The sequence below is a fragment of the Ostrea edulis genome, chromosome 4, assembly GCF_947568905.1.
Source record: "Ostrea edulis chromosome 4, xbOstEdul1.1, whole genome shotgun sequence".
NCBI lineage: Eukaryota > Metazoa > Mollusca > Bivalvia > Ostreida > Ostreidae > Ostrea > Ostrea edulis.
In genome coordinates, this window is record NC_079167.1 from 67941736 (window position 1) to 67960316 (window position 18581).

General features: G+C 37.7%; 1 protein-coding gene across 1 annotated transcript in view; it reads right to left on the reverse strand.

Annotated features, from left to right (window-relative positions):
* Nucleotides 1–494: 494 nt before the first annotated feature.
* Nucleotides 495–18581, reverse strand: part of LOC125671711 (fatty acid synthase-like) — a 42764-nt gene continuing 24677 nt past the window's right edge. The window contains exons 13-29 of the mRNA XM_056163586.1: nt 18291–18581; nt 17901–18164; nt 16667–16846; nt 13902–15135; nt 13598–13719; nt 13262–13503; nt 11644–12004; nt 8781–8891; nt 6652–6869; nt 6103–6453; nt 5684–5927; nt 5156–5398; nt 4520–4870; nt 3744–3862; nt 3398–3655; nt 2445–2684; nt 495–2032 (exon numbers count right to left, since the gene is read on the reverse strand). The exon at nt 18291–18581 is cut by the window's right edge and continues 92 nt beyond it. Of these exons, the coding sequence (XP_056019561.1) occupies nt 1907–2032; nt 2445–2684; nt 3398–3655; nt 3744–3862; nt 4520–4870; nt 5156–5398; nt 5684–5927; nt 6103–6453; nt 6652–6869; nt 8781–8891; nt 11644–12004; nt 13262–13503; nt 13598–13719; nt 13902–15135; nt 16667–16846; nt 17901–18164; nt 18291–18581 (4955 nt within the window). The 3' untranslated portion in view covers nt 495–1906. The remainder of the gene's footprint in view (nt 2033–2444; nt 2685–3397; nt 3656–3743; nt 3863–4519; nt 4871–5155; nt 5399–5683; nt 5928–6102; nt 6454–6651; nt 6870–8780; nt 8892–11643; nt 12005–13261; nt 13504–13597; nt 13720–13901; nt 15136–16666; nt 16847–17900; nt 18165–18290) is intronic.

The following is an 18581-nucleotide window of genomic DNA, read 5'->3' on the forward strand; positions in this document are numbered from 1 at the left end:
CTCTGGTGTTTGCAGGGAGGCCTGCTTCAGGTAGTCTCTTCAGAGCTCTGGGTACGGATGTGGTTTCGTCCGGGGACGAAGGGTGGTTGTCGTTGGTAACAGTGGATGCCATGATAAAAAAAATCCTCCACAGAGGTAGGGTAGGTAATAACGGACTCATAACCGTGGCTAGCGATGACATACCATATTATTCTAATGTATGAGCTACAGACGTGGTAGAAAAATGCAAAATTTGTACCATACATACATGTAGCTCATACAGGTTGTCTTGACCTCCCAAGTTTATTCATTAATCAAATCAATATTTTCGTGTGGTTTACCACCATGTAATGCATGAAATTGTTACAGCTTGTGTGAATGATGTAAAATCTGCATATTTTGAATTATGCCAAAGTTACTTAAAAGTTAGTTTTTGACTGCAACAAAATGAGAACTTCTCCACTAATTATTTGAGGAGAGAATTCCCTATTTGTAAAGAGACAAACAAAACAAAAGATAGTTACTACAATTTTATAGAAATATATGAAAAAATTATCACAAAACATAAATACATATATAATTGATATATATCTGTGGTGCAATGTATTTTTATCAATCTTAAGAAAATACGCTTGCCCTAACAGATTAATTCCTGGATCATCCTTACTGGGGCATATTTGAAAGATTGTGTAGACAGAGGTCAGAAAGTCGTATCATCTTTGACATACATTGTATATGTATTTATGTCTCGCCATAATACAAAATACAAGCCACACTAATTTACTTTGATTTTGATCATAATTTAATTTAATCATGGAGCATAAAAAAGAAAGCAATTTTAGCAAAAGAATTCTTTTTTTTACATGTATCTTTTGTCCTTGACCCTATAACTGACCTTGGATAGGGTGTTATGTTATATAACACCAAAAAGTCCCAATGAAACTTAAGAATAAAGATATTTCAACATATCAGAGATATGACCTAGACAAGAAGTATTATCCTCTTTCTCCAAGTGACCTTGATATTGTTTTAATAAATTAATGGGACACAATCATAAGTTCTGAGAAACCTCTGCATCATGTGCGACTGTCTACGAGATCTTCATATTCTGCGGTATAGGTGCTACACATTTCCCCAACATTTACTTTGCCTATATGACCTTCAACTAAGGTCAGGACTTACTACGATGTCATACGTTGAGATACAAGCATTTTATTTTTCTATGCTACCTATGAAGATAATCCTGTCATCATATACCTCATCAAAACTAACAAATCTGAATAAACCGAGTACAGCATGGGTTTACATACACGTAAGGTACAATATTTCTACAAAAATAAACAGCACCAGAGAAAATTTACAGACAAAAATATCTACATGTAGGCAGACTAGATCTGTGTGCAAGTCTCATGTTGAAGGATGGTGCCAGAAAAATGTATTTCATGATAAAGGAAACCTGAGAAACATGAAATTTTGAAAATACTGCATCCATTATGGCGAAACATTATGTATGTAAACTGCATGAGGCACATTGAGTATTCAGTTGCATAATGAACGAGGAAAGTGTAGTGGATATTATACATGTATGGGGATAAATAAATTTCTATATTTACATCTCACAAACAATACATGTACAACAATGTTGGCATACATTCCTTAGATTTTGTAGTAAAGTTTTTAAGGTTGTAAAATTAGTGCTTTTATCGAGAAATAAAATCTATCAAAGCAGCATAGCTTAATTCATTACTCCAAGATAAAGCAATTTGGTACATGTAAACATTTGTGCATGGCACTTCCCATTTAACTCTGTTAACAATTAAGGAATTAATAATGCCATTAACATCATACACCATGAAAGGTTGTGCATGCATCAAAATCTTGCACGGCCAACAATAACAACAAATTTATGAATTGTGAAATAAGAATTTTAAGCATTGTCAGCAAACTCCAGCATTTTCAAGATGGTCGCCACTTCTCTGAAGGACTCTGAATCTCTGCCAAGCTCATCATGACAGCAGTTCACGGTGTGAACAGTCACCTTTCCATTCGAGAACTGAAAATTTATCAAATCAATGAAAGTGGTAAAAAGTTTGACATAATAGCTTTGGGAATAGTCTAAATTAGAAACTTTTTGAATAGTTTTGTATGAACATGAATGTTTCTGATTTTAACTGCAGCTGTCGCTTTTCTCCAAGTTATTTTGAACATATGTTAAAAGTTCAACCTATTTCTTAGCGTTGTTTTCTACAGCAATGTTCCAGGCAGAACCTACATTGTACCATTAAATGGAAATGGACCTGTTCTAAAGACTAATAACCTTATAAATTACCCATAAAATGTCTTGTATCAATGGAAGGATAGAGACTATTAGAGGATCAGACAGTTACTAATTATGGACTACAGAAGTGTAACAGAACACTGACTATGAAGTACACCCTCTCCAACTTTAAACAAAAGAATCTCACCTCACTCCATTTGTAGTCATTACTTTTCTGACAAAATTCAAACTCCGATTTTTGTGGTCGAATAAGAATGACATCCGAGTCTATGGTGGGGCTCTGGTTCTGGATGGAATTCAGGGCCCTTTTGTGGTAGTTCTGCAGCATGTAAAGCACATCTGGAGCACTGCAAGCCACACCTTCATCCATTACACCATAGACAGTCTGTTTCAATTTCTCATCCAATGAATTCTCCATTTGGTATGCCTGTCCAAAATTTAAAGAAAGTGATATTTCCAAGTTCATTCTTCTATTGGTCTTTCTTTCAAATAGCAAGCAGAGCAAGTAGCCTAAAGAACCACAGCTCAACCACTCTTGTATTGAGCTCTACAGATTAGGATAGAGAAAATTCAAGTCTACACATATGTCCACTGAACTTTCAGCATCTAAAAAACAAAACCCCCACAATCCTAATGACCATTCTCTTTGATCTCGCAAAGCCATATCTCAATGATTTAAGATTATGACTTTACATAGATGCTTAGGTTTTGTGAATGGTCCCCTACACAATGCAATGCACTGAAGCCATGTTGGATGCACAGAGAGAGGGAAGGGACGGTGAGTAACCCCCCAATCCACCCCACCCCTGAGTTTCGTAAAAATTGAATATATTTGCTTATTCTTATGAGAATTTTAGTTTTAAAATACTAACTAAGTGTTATTCTTGAGAACAGAATGGGAAAACTTGCACGAGGTGAACCCCCGTCTGGTAAAAAAATGTGTGGTCTCTCTAATGTATACACACCTGCGCTCACTCTAACGGTATAGCACAGTCAACATACTATAAACATACTGCTAGGATATCTCAACAATTCAAAATTTACATCAAGAAAATATCTGTATCAGCTGAACAATGCATATTTTCTAAATATAATTCCTCAACTGTAAGAAGCATAATTTGTATTCTGTGTTTAACCTACATATGTATCAACTCCAATGTGTTGATGGAAGCTCTTTAGAATGACATCATCACACACACTTGTGTCCAGCCCTCTCAGCTCCCTCAGTGTTTGTCCTCCCAGACTGGTCAGAATCTCTGGACTACTGTCTACGGCCACTACCTTACAGACGGAGGATTTCCAATACGTCTCGACGTTCTGTACAATGTGTAAAGCCAGGAGAGAACCAAAGGACAAACCAAGTAGATAGCACCCCTTCTCCAGCAGAGGGGCCAATTTCTGCAAGATGCATCAGTCATTTCACATACAGGACCACTTCTATATTATGTATCAGCGACTTGTTGACTTTATACATTGTTTTGTTTACCTTGGTGTAGAATCCGGCCATGGCTCTGATGGAAACCAGAGGTGTTGTAGGGATACACTGCACTCCATACAGTGGGTTGTCTAAAAACTGTCCGAGTAGTTTCCAGGATCCAAAAGAACCTTTCAAAGACAAGAAATAAACAAGATGTGTTTGTGAAACACAAATGCCCCCGATAATGGCCAATTCCGAAGATGGCCAAGGTCACAAGGGCAAATATCTTGGTACCAGTAGAAAGATCTTGTCAAAAGAAATGCTCATGTACAATATGAAAGCTCTAATATTTACCATTTAGAAGTTATGACCAATGTAAAAAAATAAATAAAAGTAGGTAAAATGTCAAGGTCAAAAGGTTCAATACCAACGGAAAGGTCTTGTAACAAGGAATACTCATGTGAAATATCAAAGCTCTATCTCTTATTGTTCAAAAGTTATTAGCAAGGTTAAAGTTTTCAAAAAGTAGGTCAAACTCCAAGGTCAAGGTCACGGGGTCAAAAATGTTGGTACCCGCGGAAAGGTCTTGTCACAAGGAATACTCATGTGAAATATCAAAGCTCTATCTCTTAATGTTCAAAAGTTATTAGCAAGGTTAAAGTTTCAGACAGAATGACAGAATTGCAGAATGACAGACAGGACAAAAACAATATGCCCCCCGATCTTCGATCTCAGGGGCATAAAAAGTATTAAAATGAATTCCTATCATGAACATTTCGAAAAACAAAATATTTGACAGTAATCACATTTTGGTAGCTGTATTATATTGCTGCTACTGAACTTACCATCCAAATCATGTAGAATGATCACGGGACTTTTATCCTGTTGCCCTGAAGAGAGTTGAACTAAGCAATCTTGAGGAACAGTGAACCAGCTTGTTTTTTCTGCCTCTGCCTGCATATTGGCATTATCATCCTTCACTTCATCAATGTTGGTATCAGTTGAGGTTTTTCTTTCACTCCTCTCCTCTGACATATCTCTGATTTTCTGGACAGTGAGTTTCATGAGATCTGAGAGGGACAGATCAATGTTGAACTGACTCTTCATGATTTGCTGGATTTCTATTTCCAGTAATGAATCCGTACATAGCTCTAGAAGGGTGGATTCAGGTCTTAAAGCAGCAGAGTCTTGCAGACCTTGAAGTAAAGGAATCTGTGTTTAAATTGCAACATAAACATTTATTTACCATGATTTCTGACATTCCCTAGAATGAACATACAAAATCCCCATTCAATTGTCTTCTGGAAAATAACTGTTTCTTGTTTATGTCAAATATTATTCTCCAACAAAGGCAAAATCCTGTAATGTTTGATATATGACCTCAACCTGTAAAGCTTTGACCTTATTGATCTTGTAGTGAATTAAGACATATTAAAGTGTTTATTTTGTATTGTTCAGAAAGTTTTCTTCAGATATTTTACCCAGAACTTTCACTATGTGCTCCATCAATGTCTGCTGCTTTTCAAGTGTTCCTGTCGTCATGGATGCCGAGGCTGAAACAAAACTGGACACAACTGGTTTAGACTGGCAGAGGAACTGGTCGAGGGAATCCAGACATGATGACATTCTCTGTGGTAAGGTCCTGCCGACTGCTGTCACCTTGTCCCCAAATTTCTTTACTGCCACACCCACGTCTCCTATCATTCCCCACTGAATGGCTAGAGCTGAAAGGGGTTCATGAAATATCCTTAAACACACTGCATATATTCACAATTTTGTCAAACTAGGTAAATATATCCAAAATGCATACAAAGGTTTTATTCACAGCATGCTTGCTCCTCCTTGAAAACCATTTTGCATAACTTTCCTTCTCTTCCTTGGAGCTTCATCTCTAAAGACTCCCAACCAGAGCAGGGTTCAGAGCTTAATTTTCTGCCTTATATACACCCCTCTAGTAAACATTATTGATATGGTTTTTTTTTCCAGAGTGCATCTGTAGCAAAACTTACCTGGGAATCCAGCTGCCTGTCTCTGTTCACAAATTCTTTCCATTAAGGAGTTAGCATAACCATAGTTGGTTTGTCCAGCATTCCCTCTGCCACTGGCCACTGAGGAGAAAACAGTAAACCACTCCAGGTCTCTACACAGGGTTCTACTCCAATTGTCCAGATGGACAATGCCTACCACTTTAGGGCCAAGGACCTCTTTGAAAGTTTCATTTGATTGGTTTTTAAGCATCCCATCCTGCAGAACCTAAACGAATAATTCAAAACAGAAGATTTGTGATACACAATATCAATATACTTCAAAGGAATGAAGAATTTACACGGTAGTCAGTACACACATGTAAAACTTTCTATTGGCCAGCCTACAACAGACACAAGACAATGAACCTTGAAAGAGAATTATTGCCAAAACATTAACTAACCATTGCAAGGTGGAAAATTCCTCCAACAGGACCTTGTTCAATTGCTTCTTCCATGAGACGTCGACAGCCTCCCTCTGAGGTGATGTCCTCTGTTGACAAACACACCTTAATCTTTTGCTCTCGTAGGAATTTAACTTTCCTTGCCTGGTACCCATTCTTGATTCCAGATCTGGATGAAAGAACCAGTTTCCTGGCTCCCTTGTCTACAAGCCAGGTGGCCAGTTCCAAACCGAATCCACCCAGTCCTCCTGTGATGATGTAAACTTTGTCCGGATTGCACTTGGATGTGATTTTTACTGTTTTGGCTATAGGGGCAGTTTGATTGACAACCTGGTCTTCTTCATTACGAATCTTATTAGAAAAGTTATCAAGAATTTCTCAATTAAAGAAAGGTACTCTTTAAGTTCATGACATCTTTTGGTATCAAATAAGAAATACTATTTGAAATACAATAGATCATTGCACTAAATTTTCTAAATGCAGTGTTATATACTATTTGACTGAAATGGAACTTGATTTCACAAGGGAACTAATCTGTAAACTAGCTACCTTGATGACAATTTTGGAGTGGTGTCCTTTCATTAACACCAGGTCTTCCAGAGCTCTTTGTATGTCGTTACACTGGAAGCAGTGGTTAGGGATGGGTCTGTAAGCTCCAGTCTGTATCCCACTAGACAACTCTTCCCATATCACATCAAAGTCCCCCTGCTTTATGTCTGCCAAATTCCACTTCTGGTGCTCCATGTAAGTACTAATTCTGATCAAGTCTGCATGAAAATCACTTATTTAAATAGTGCAGTGGTCTTGTGACCAAGGTTGTATAGAATAACAAGAGGCTCATGGGCACTAACAGTCACCTGAGAATCACATATTTCTAACTTTTTTATCATTGACCTTGATCTTGCTGAATTGAACATGGTTTAGTGTCCAAATGCACTGTCTTGCCAAATTGAGCAACCATAATGCCAAAATAAGCTTCTAATATGTCTCTTCCATTCAAAGTCATGACCTAGAATAGATATTCCTAACAGTTTTATTAGTTACCATGACCTTGTGTAACTTTACTCCAAGGTCATGACATTGTTTACTTACAAACCCTGAAGTATGCTCATACACCTCCAACATGTTCATTTCATGCAAACACTTCAGCATTTTGTGCAAATTATTCAGAATTCTGTGCAAACTGTTTTGCATTACATGCAAACCATTCCAGGATTGTTTTCGGTCTGTACAAGCAACCTTTGCACTAGTGATCCACTTCTAATATCCTACAGTTGCAAAGTTATGACCAAGAGAAATGTTAAAATTTATCCATGTCCTTCACCTTGGCCAAATGACACTGGTCCATTCATGATACATGGTGTGGTCTTTGTACCAAGTAAAGTCTACAGTTATGACCCTGACAACTTCCTGTTGGTTTACATGAAACTTCACCCAAATATCATTGATTTAGGACCAGGAATCATTGTACCAGGGTAAGCTTATTAGAAATCTTTGTGCCAAATATTACCTTTTAATGCCTCTCCATTGCAAGTCATAGAATGATAAACATTTTGATAATTTTTTTTTTCCAATGTCCTTGACCTCAGCTAAACAAATATGGTTCAGCCACCACACATTATAGTTATAAGCTATCTTTGTGTCAAGTATGATCTTGTAATGTCTTTCCATTGCTTAGTTATGGCCTGTAACAACATATCTAACATTTTTGCCAATTATCTTGAGAAGCTTGGCTAAATTACCCTGACCCTGGTACATGACATATTATCTGGTCACAGCCAATTATGTGCCAAGCATTAACTTCTAAAGTCTCTCCTTTACAAAGTACTGAAATATTTCTCTCATGACCTCAACCTTGGTTCAGGGTCATGAAACATGGTCTGATCATACATAGTCTGTGTGCTCTGTACAAGCTTCTGATATCTCTTATAAATTTACAGCCCACTGACGTTGTCTGTATAACAAAAGGACAGAAGACATATTGATTTTATTAGACAATGTTCAAACTCTGTTGTGGCATCTAGCTTGTTTAGGAGTAAAGATTATTTTCAAAATGTAATGCATTTTCACTAAATGAGCCTTGTGACAGCCCTTTGAACCAAGGGTCATGAATTTCATAATTCTAGTAGAAGCTAGCTCCATGTCCATCATAACTATGCACCCATTTAATGTGCTAGATGTGCAGGAGTAGACTCTCAGAGATTCAAGGTAATTTCACTATATACATGTAATCCACATAGACAAAACTCTTGGACTTGAACCCTGTCCCATGAGCCACGACTTTCACACTGTTGGTGGTGGTCTTTTTACACATCAAGACTATGCACAATTTCTCTGCTACATGCTTTAAACTGTGTTTTAATATTAGTGTTGTTCCTGCCCTGCATCGTAAATGGAGCACAAACTCCTACCCCATAGATGCTACATGCCAAATTTGGTTCAATAGTATCTGAACAAATTACAAATGTTAAAATGTTCCGGGCACAACAAAGAACAAAACACAACAGGTCACATAACAATACTAGAGTAATCTAAAAACAGGCTATCCAAGTGACTAAGGTGACCTAAAAACAGGATATCCAAGTGACTAAGGTGACCTAAAAATGTACAAGAACATTATATTTGAAGAAATCAGTCTGATTTATCTATTAAAGGAATAAATAGCTTTGACCTCTTACTTTTCTGGAACTTGTTTTGAGTGAAATCTATCACTTTTCCACCAGGAGACAAAACACCACTGTCAAATATTGAAGAGTTGACCATTGTTGTCTTCACTACAAGATCAACACCTGGACAACAATTAAAAATCCTTATGTCAAACTTTTATTTCATATACACAAAATCTATCAAATAAACAATAAACAACAAGAGATGTTTGTAAAGCAAATATGCCCCCCATGGAGCAAAATTAAAAAAGGTTATACACAGTATGCATCATTTAATTGATAGTAGTATCATCAATTCAAGATATTGAGCAGACAATATCTTCCTATGTCCAGAGTGGATTGACCATGTGACCTAAAAATCAATAGGGGTCATCTACTCCTTATGTTGTACCAGTGTACCAAGTTTGGTGTCAATCAAGCAAATAATTCTTACAATATAGAAGACAATATATTGCTATGTCCAGTTTAACCCTTGACCTTTGACCATGTGACCTAAAAATCAATAGGAGACATCTACACCTTAGGATGTACCAGTGTACCAAGTTTGATGTCTGTCAAGCAAAGGATTCTCAAGATATTGAGTGGACAGGATATTCCTATGTCCAGAGTAAATCGACCCTCGACCTGAAAAACAAGAGGCCCGTGGGCCACATCGCTCACCTGAGTCACCTTGGTCCCTTATTATCAGAAGATTTTCCATATCTATTTGCATGTAAAACCGTAGTCCCTATTATGGCCCCAAACCTTCCCCTGGAGGCCATGGTTTTTGCAAACTTGAATCTACACTATGTCAGAAAGCTTTCATGTAAATGTGAACTTCTTTGGCCTAATGGTTCTTGAGAAGAAGATTTTTAAAAATTTTCCCTATATATTTGTATGTAAAACTTTGATGCCCCCCTTGAGGCCCCATCCAATCCCCGGGGTCCATGATTTTAACAAACTTGAATCTGCACTATATCAACAACAACAAAAAACAACGAAAAAAAAAACAACAAAAAAAACACTTTGACCCCTATTGTGGCCCCATCCGATCCCCGGGGGCCATGATTTTGACAATTTAGAATCTGTACTATATCAGGAAGCTTTCATATAAATCTCAGCTTTTCTGGCATAGTGGTTCTTGGGAAAAAGATTTTTAAAGATTTTTCCTATATATTTGTATGTAAAACTTTGATCCCCTATTGTGGCCCCATCCGACCCCCGGGGGCCATGATCTTAACAATTTATAATCTGCACTATATCAGGAAGCTTTCATATAAATCTCAGCTTTTCTGGCTCAGTGGTTCTTGGGAAGAAGATTTTTAAAGATTTTTCCTATATATTTTTATGTAAAACTTTGACCCCCTATTGTGGCCCCATCCGACCCCCGGGGGCCGTGATTTTAACAATTTAGAATCTGCATTATATAAGGAAGCTTTCATATAAATCTCAGCTTTTCTGGCTCAGTGGTTCTTGAGAAGAAGATTTTTAAAGATTTTCCCTATATATTTGTATGTAAAACTTTGATCCCCTATTGTGGCCCCATCCGACCCCCGGGGGCCATGATTTTAACAATTTAGAATCTGCATTATATAAGGAAGCTTTCATATAAATCTCAGCTTTTCTGGCTCAGTGGTTCTTGAGAAGAAGATTTTTAAAGATTTTCCCTATATATTTGTATGTAAAACTTTGATCCCCTATTGTGGCCCCATCCGACCCCCGGGGGCCATGATTTTAACAATTTAGAATCTGCATTATATAAGGAAGCTTTCATATAAATCTCAGCTTTCCTGGCTCAGTGGTTCTTGAGAAGAAGATTTTTAAAGATTTTTCCTATATATTTGTATGTAAAACTTTGATCCCTTATTGTGGCCCCATCTGACCCCCGGGGGCCATGATTTTAACAATTTAGAATCTACATTATATAAGGAAGCTTTCATATAAATTTCATCTTTTCTGGCCCAGTGGTTCTTGAGAAGAAGATTTTTTAATGACCCTACCCTATTTTTACCTTTTCTTGATTATCTCCCCTTGGAAGGTGGCCTGGCCCTTTATTTTAACAATTTAGAATTCCATTTACCTAAGGATGGTTTGTGCCAACTTTGGTTGAAATTGGCCCAGTGGTTGTTGAGAAGAAGTTGAAAATGTGAAAAGTTTACAGACGGACGGACGGATGCCGGAATACGGGTGATCAGAAAAGCTCACTTGAGCTTTCAGCTCAGGTGAGCTAACAATAGGGGTCCTCTTCAACTCATAACCAACCTACATATGAAATATCAATACAATCAAGTGAATGGTTCTCAGGATATTGAGCGGACAACATGTGGTCTACCGACCGACATACAGGTGCAAAGCAACATGCCCCTCTTCTTTGAAGGGGGGCGCGGGGGCATTAAAAACACATACCAAAATTATTGTACATGGAATTACTTAAGCAGAATTCAAATTTTAGCAGCTTTAGCAGAGAAACAATAGAACTAATTTATAGTTGTGCTAAAAATATGAAATTTCTGTCCCTCCATTCTCATACAGGGAAGCACTAATTAAATCATAATTATGTCAAATAGCGCATCAGCTCCTACTGTGTTAAGTACACATAGAATAATCTGCCGTCATTCAGGACATTTCATTGCAATAATCTGCCATCATTCAGGACATTTCATTGCAATCTGCAACTCTTCATCAATTTCAGGTATGAGAGTCTTTCATATACTTTCAAGATATAGACAACAAATCCATATTATGGACACATTGTTTCACCATTTGAACAACAAATCTACACAATACATATATTTTTTTCGCACTTAAAATGGAAATTCACAAATGCTTCTTCCACAGGAAAGACAGCTTGCTACACAGATGTTATACAGAAGCTTAATTTATAACACCAAGTTACCTTGACCACCGGTCAGTCTTAAGGCCTCAAACTTAGCCATGGAATTGTCCTCAACCACAAGTACTTGATTAGGATTCAGCTTCTCAAACCAGGACTGCAGGTAATTTTTCTTCACGGTTGAAGGGACAGTTACAAACACATCGCATTTCAAATTGATGGCCACCGATACAGCAGCGATACCAATGTCTGTGTGTCCATCGTAAATCAGCACTGAAGATCCTATGCAGACATTCTCTTCAACAACCAAAGCTTTGATAGCTATCCCATATGCCCGGAGAACACAGGAGGCCTCTCGTAAGGACCAATCCTCTGGTACATCAACCAAGAACCTTTTTTCTACAACTGCTGTTGTTGCTACAGCCTAGAAACAAGAGGTACTGTGAGCAATGCTCACTAAGAATACCCCCCGCTTACCCCAATCTCCCAAAGGGTGTTGGTAATAAGTATAAACTACCTCTTTTCTGAGTGTAAAAAACAAATGGCATGACAAACCTAACCATATTGCTACTTCAATGTCCAGTGCGCGTGACCTTTGACCTTTTGACCCCAAAATCGATAGGGAACATCTTCATCCCATGGGTAGTCCATATGTATGATATGGTGACTGCAGGTGGAAAGGATAATGCTTTAGAGCCCGGAAACCATATTGCTACTTCGATGTTCAGTGCGCTTGACCTTTGACCTTTTGACCCCAAAATCGATAGGGAACATCTTCATCCCATGGGTAGTCCATATGTATGATATGGTGACTGTAGGTGGAAAGGATAACGCTTTAGAGCCCGGAAACCATATTGCTTCTTCGATGTCCAGTGCGCTTGACCTTTGACCTTTTGACCCCAAAATCGATAGGGAACATCTTCATCCCATGGGTAGTCCATATGTATGATATGGTGACGGTAGGTGGAAAGGATAATGCTTTAGAGTCCGGAAACCATTGCGTCTACAGACGGACGGACAACCCGATTCCAGTATACCCCCCCCACAACTTGTTGCGGGGGGTATAACAAGAAACCTGACATCCAGACTTCAATAAAATAACGTAAAATTTTTTGTGGTCGTCCATTTTTTACAGACTTTTGCAGATAGAAAAAATCTGCAAAAGTTACAACCACAACATACACATGGAGAGAGAGAAAGATATATATATATATATATCTGCGTGTGTGTGTGTGTGTGTGTGTGTGTGTGTGTGTGTAGGTATAATGCAACAGCAGAAATTGAAAATGCAGAACATAATTTGTTACCTTTTAGGAATCAACTCACAAAAATTTCCAACCACAGATAATAGATTTTAATTATATACAGTACTGTAAATTCCTAAATATACGCAAGGAATTTATTATCGCGTAATTCCGTGAGAAACATAACTCACGAAAAAATATTTCTCGCTTTTATTTTTATATTGCCAAAATACATGCAAAAACACTTGATAAAGAGAACACTTGCGAATTTATTTTCTCGCAATTTGACGGCCATGAGTCATTCCACCATATTAAGAACTCGAGTAAAATATTAGGAATCTACAGTATACAAAATCACTGTCTCGCAATTTATAGTCTGGACAACAAGCTATGAGTGTTTTTGTCAAGATTGACAACTTTCACTTCAGCTTAATTACCGGATAATGTAGCCCCATGACCCTTCGTCCAGCACTGGTGATCCCCGAGAACTCGTTACCCAATCCAAGCTCCCTTTGATCTCTGTTTAGGTCCTGTGTGTTCAGTGCAGCATAAAGCACATGACACAACTCCTCATTCTCCTTCACAGTCTGTTCTGGTAATTCTCTCCACACATAACCATCACCGGAGTGGGTCAGATAACTCTTCTCACTTTTTCTGAACATTTGCTTTTCACTTGTAACTGTAATAATTTAATCAAAATCAGCCCAGTGAGTACATTCCCAGGAATTTAATTTTTTTTAAAAAATACACATTTTATAATAAATCTACTTTACTTGGAATATGTCTGTAAGAACCCCAATGCCCGCCTTTAAAGATGTTCATTACCAAGTCTTTTCTTTTAAACTCATCTGGGACTTCAGTGAGAGTTGTACTGTGGTCCATATTGTATATACACCTAAACATACAACAGAAAAATCGCAGCTGATTGTTGTAACCCCTGGGTACTCCCAATTTCCTCCCATGCCAATATCTGAGCAGATGAGACACTCACGTAAGTTATAGAACTTTGTTTCTTACTCGTCTTAATTAACGACAAATGAAGAATAAACATTCAAACAATACGTCAAGTAAGTTTACCTCACTCTCTCCCCTCCAAGTTCTCTCCTCAGACAATGCACCATTCCAATGATGCCCGAAGGTTCCGGTGAATTAGTTGTCAGCCATACTTTATGTGTAGTGGACTCCTCCTGAACAGCGGCTATCTCGTCCTTCAGTCTATTCAGCCACGAATTGTGCGAGCCATCGAGAGACAAGACTCTACCGTCCACATCATTGCTCGTCTTTCTGAGCAAGAAAGTAGTGATTAACAGACCATCACTTTTCTTTGCTACAAGACAAAATCCAGTTCTTACAAACAACTCCTTCCACTCGGTTTCAGTCTTGTAGTGTGATCCTTCTGCAGCCTGTCTTAATCTAGAATTAATGACATCCAAAGTATTGGGCAAGATTTCATTGTGGGTAATTTCGGTAACCAGCAGAAAGCCATTGTCTTTGATAACTTGTTGAATATTTTGTACAACTTTCTCCACATTGTTTTGTTCTCGGAAAACATCACTGGCGATCACCAAATCATATTCCTGCTCTCCCTGAAACTTCTCCTGAATATCCCACACAATGGAGTCAGTCCCTACTTTGGGCGGTTCAGACTCCACCTCATTTCCCCCCGAAACACATGCCACTGTATAGCTGTACTGAACGCCGGGAGAAACCTTCAGAAAATTTACAACCGGTGTTTTATGTCCAGCTCCGGCAATCTGCACCTCAAGCACCTTTAAAGGATTAGCTGAGTTTTCAATGACCACATCAAGGCACGTTTTCAAAGACCTTGCTTGTAAGTGATTTGACAAAAGCCTGTCATGCAATAAATCTTTTTTAAATGCTGTGAGAACATTCCGAACATTTGTCATGAATTTTTCATTTAACTCCACAGAATTCACCTTCAGTAATGTCTGTAGCAAAGAACAATTCTCGTCATCACTGAAATCTTTTAAATCCTTTCCTTGCTTCCCATCATCAACAGAATCTTCCTTGCTGGATGACAGTAACGGATCCCTCCATTTCACTATCCCCATATCCTGCAACTTTTTGTGCACTTGTTTGACTTGGTCTACACAAACCTGACAGTACTTCTGCAGACTCACTGAGGCTAAGGGTTCTGACCCTTCCTCATCATAAGGCACAAACACATATTCCTCCAAAATGGGGGTTTCATAGACCCTCCTTGCAGGTGCCCTTTTGAGGACAAGTCCCTGCATCTCGACTCCCCCTGAGATTGTTGTGTCAGCAAATCTGTTCACAGTCGCCAATACACCTACAAAATTTCATTTCGTTTCAGACAGTTTGTGCAATAGATTCATGTTTCAAGATATTACCTTCAATTATACAAAGAGCTTTACAAGGTGGGGCATTTCCCCATGCAGAATCAAATTAAATGCACAAAAATCAATATATGCACCCAGGGGTGCATGAGCCGAGTTGCATGGGATACATTGTAAAGTCAGAAATTATGTGGCATAGTTATAATTGTGAATATTCGGATTTAAACTTTTAGAGTTATCATGCATATCCAGATATTTCTAAAATTTTCAATCTTTTTTCAGAACTGTGACCTTGACCTTTTTTCTCCAAAATCAATTGGGGGTCTTCCTAACCTGCTATCCAACAATATAACCAAGTTTCATTTGATTCAGTTTTAAACTTTTCGATTTACTGTCCAGAAACCATATTTGTCTGAAGTTTTCATTCTATTTTCAGTCACTGTGACCTTGACGTTTGACCTATTTTCTCCAAAATCAATAGGGGTCTTCCTTACCTGGTACATAACAATATCTTTAAGTATCATTTGATTCGGATTTAAACTTTCTGAGTTATCATCCGGAAACCAAATATTTCGGAAATTTTCATTCTATTTTCGATCACTGTTCTTTGACCATTTTTCTCCAAAATTAATAAGGGTCTTCCTTACCTGGTACCCAACAATATATCAAAGTTTCATTTGATTAGATTGAAAACTTTTTGAGTTATCATCCGGAAACCAATTGTTGACGCCCAACTGCCTGCATCACCAAACCAATAGCCGAGTTCAACTTCGTTGCAACTCGGCTAAAAATTTGGCATGTAGAGTGTCTATAAGATCAGGGTTACACAAACACACGAACTGTAGCATTGCTATATCCTCTCTCACAATGAATTGTAATAAAAAAAATTTGATCAATTATCCTTTTGAAATTTTTTCACATTGACCTTATAATAACAGTTTTTATTATACCCATCGATGTATCATTTGTTGATACTGTGGATTTCACAGCGTGTGATCCGGTTTTCCGGATCACCACACTGTGGTTTTCTGATTCCATATCAGTATCCTCTGAAACTGATGCCGTCACAATGCATCAACGCAACGTTATTTGTGGAAAATATTGACCGCGTCACAAACGAAACTGCGTACACAAAACATAATTTCATGGTATGTCTGTGTTTTTGATAGTTTGGATTACATTTATTATCTTAGAAATGTGGATTTAAAATGCAGAAGGGGGTATATTATAAATTTATCATTACTACAGTAACTTGATCCGAAGAGTTGGATCATGTCTCGTTAACAGGTGCGGATCATCAGATCAAACTCGACGCTTCGCGTCTCGTGTGATCTGATGATCCGTGCCTGTCAACTCGACATGATCCGACTCTTCAGATCAAGTTACTGTAGTAATATATTTATTTCTTTTGAATAATTAGCTTCCCCAAAATATTGCAAGAAAACTGGAAAATTCTTCAAATCAGTAGAGTACTGGTATATTGATATTTATGGTATATTAATATATATATATATATATATATACCACTTTTGTTGTCAGTAATTGGCAAGACTTTATTCTTATGTAGTGCTGGGTTGATAGAAAGATACTTTATCTCAATGGGGAAAACCAAGTGTTTTGGAGGTTGACTCAAATGATTCATCTGCATGATGTTATCCAGGAAAGTCACCCAGTTGTTCTCCCACAAAAGATAGCCCTCATCACCTGCAACAATGGAAATTCAGACCTCAAAATTATCCCAAATTATTTCCTTTCCATCATGAAATGTCTGATCACAATAAATTCTTGTTAGATCTCCTTCCAAACAAAAATAAATCAGAGCATCAAAGTGTGTACATGAAGTTAACATATTCCTATAGAAACAAGATAAATTTGTGAAATACTAATGTTTCTGACTATAGTCAAATCCTCTTGTGGTAAAGGACCTCCCCACTTTAGCTGTGACATATGGCCCCCAATGATTTAGTAAAACATCAAAGTATGAATTATGCAATTTACAATGTCCCAAGATGTTCATTAATGCCTTAACTTAAAGGTTTTGCATTTTATTTTACTGAAAAGTTTGTTAACATTAAGAGCTATGGTGCCTTTTGAAATCGGGTTTGTCTGTTTTTGTTAAATTTCTATTGATATTCATTGAATGACCAGTTTTTAAAACCTTTGTTTATATCAAGCACAAGGTTGTCCAGATTTCTCTTTTCTATTATAAGTTTTTTTGTAATAAAAAAAAAATATATCCAAAAGGCAAGACTGGACAATCTTGCACCAGTGATGAAATTCATAAAACTAGATACCATAAATACCATTTCTTTCTACCTCATGTACCTGTATTGACCTCATGTAGCAATTAATTTTGTAGTTTTTGGGCTAAGGGTGACCATTTAAAACTTTTCTACCCTTATCTTCCAATATCCCTGGGGAAAAGGACTAGTAACTTAAAATACTTACTGGAGATGCATCAGTGTTCAATATTTACCAAAAAGTATAATAAATAAATAATTTTTTCTTTGAAAAGAGGGGTAGTAAAAAGGAACAACAAGCTACAGCTAAAGTGGGGAGGTCCTTTGATTAACATGTATCATGAACTTGACACGGGACTTTCGCTTGAACAAATATAAAGTATTCATCAAGTATAATTCAAAAGTTTTCAGCAATGTTTAAGTTGAGAGATACATAGACAAAAAAAAAAAACAACCCAAAATAATATGAAAATTGAATCCTGGGACCATGAAAATAAACATAAAACACTTTCAATTACCACTCTCTGTGGCTTTGAGAATTCCACGGAATTTGGGACCATATTTGTATCCCCTTAGCCTGAACTCCCTATAAACCTCCTCCAATGTCATTGCTAGTTCAGCACGTTGTGGTTTAGGTGATAGTATGTATTCCATTTCATCACCGAGTGTTCTGAGAGGCCTGTGAGGGGAAAACACCTCTCCACTGGCCACCAAGGTCTCCCCTTCACAAACCTCAAACTCCCCTGTAGCAGGCACAATGGAGACAGTAAATCTAATCACACCTATCAGGAAAAATGCAATGTTGGATGATTATATTTTGGATTTCAAATTCCAATTCATTTAGTTGGTATTCAGAATTTTTTTTTGTTTTAGAAATATGAACTTTCTTGAGAAACTTTTATCAATACCTGTGGAAGGAAGAACTGTGGACCTGTGTATGGTAACATTGTTAAACACCACAGACATTCTATCATGCAGCAGTCCCATCGACTTGGCTAGTATCCTCCAACCCAGCTCGAGGTATCCTGCTGCCGGAAACAGAGTCCTGCCATCAATACAGTGATCCAACAGAAAGTGGTCCTTACCCTCAGGTGAGACATCAATTTCAAACAGAGCCTCCGTCTGCTGGCCTGACTGGCCACTGAGAAATTCCTCTAGCTGGGGAATCTGCCAAGAGGCAGTGTGATCCCACCTTATGT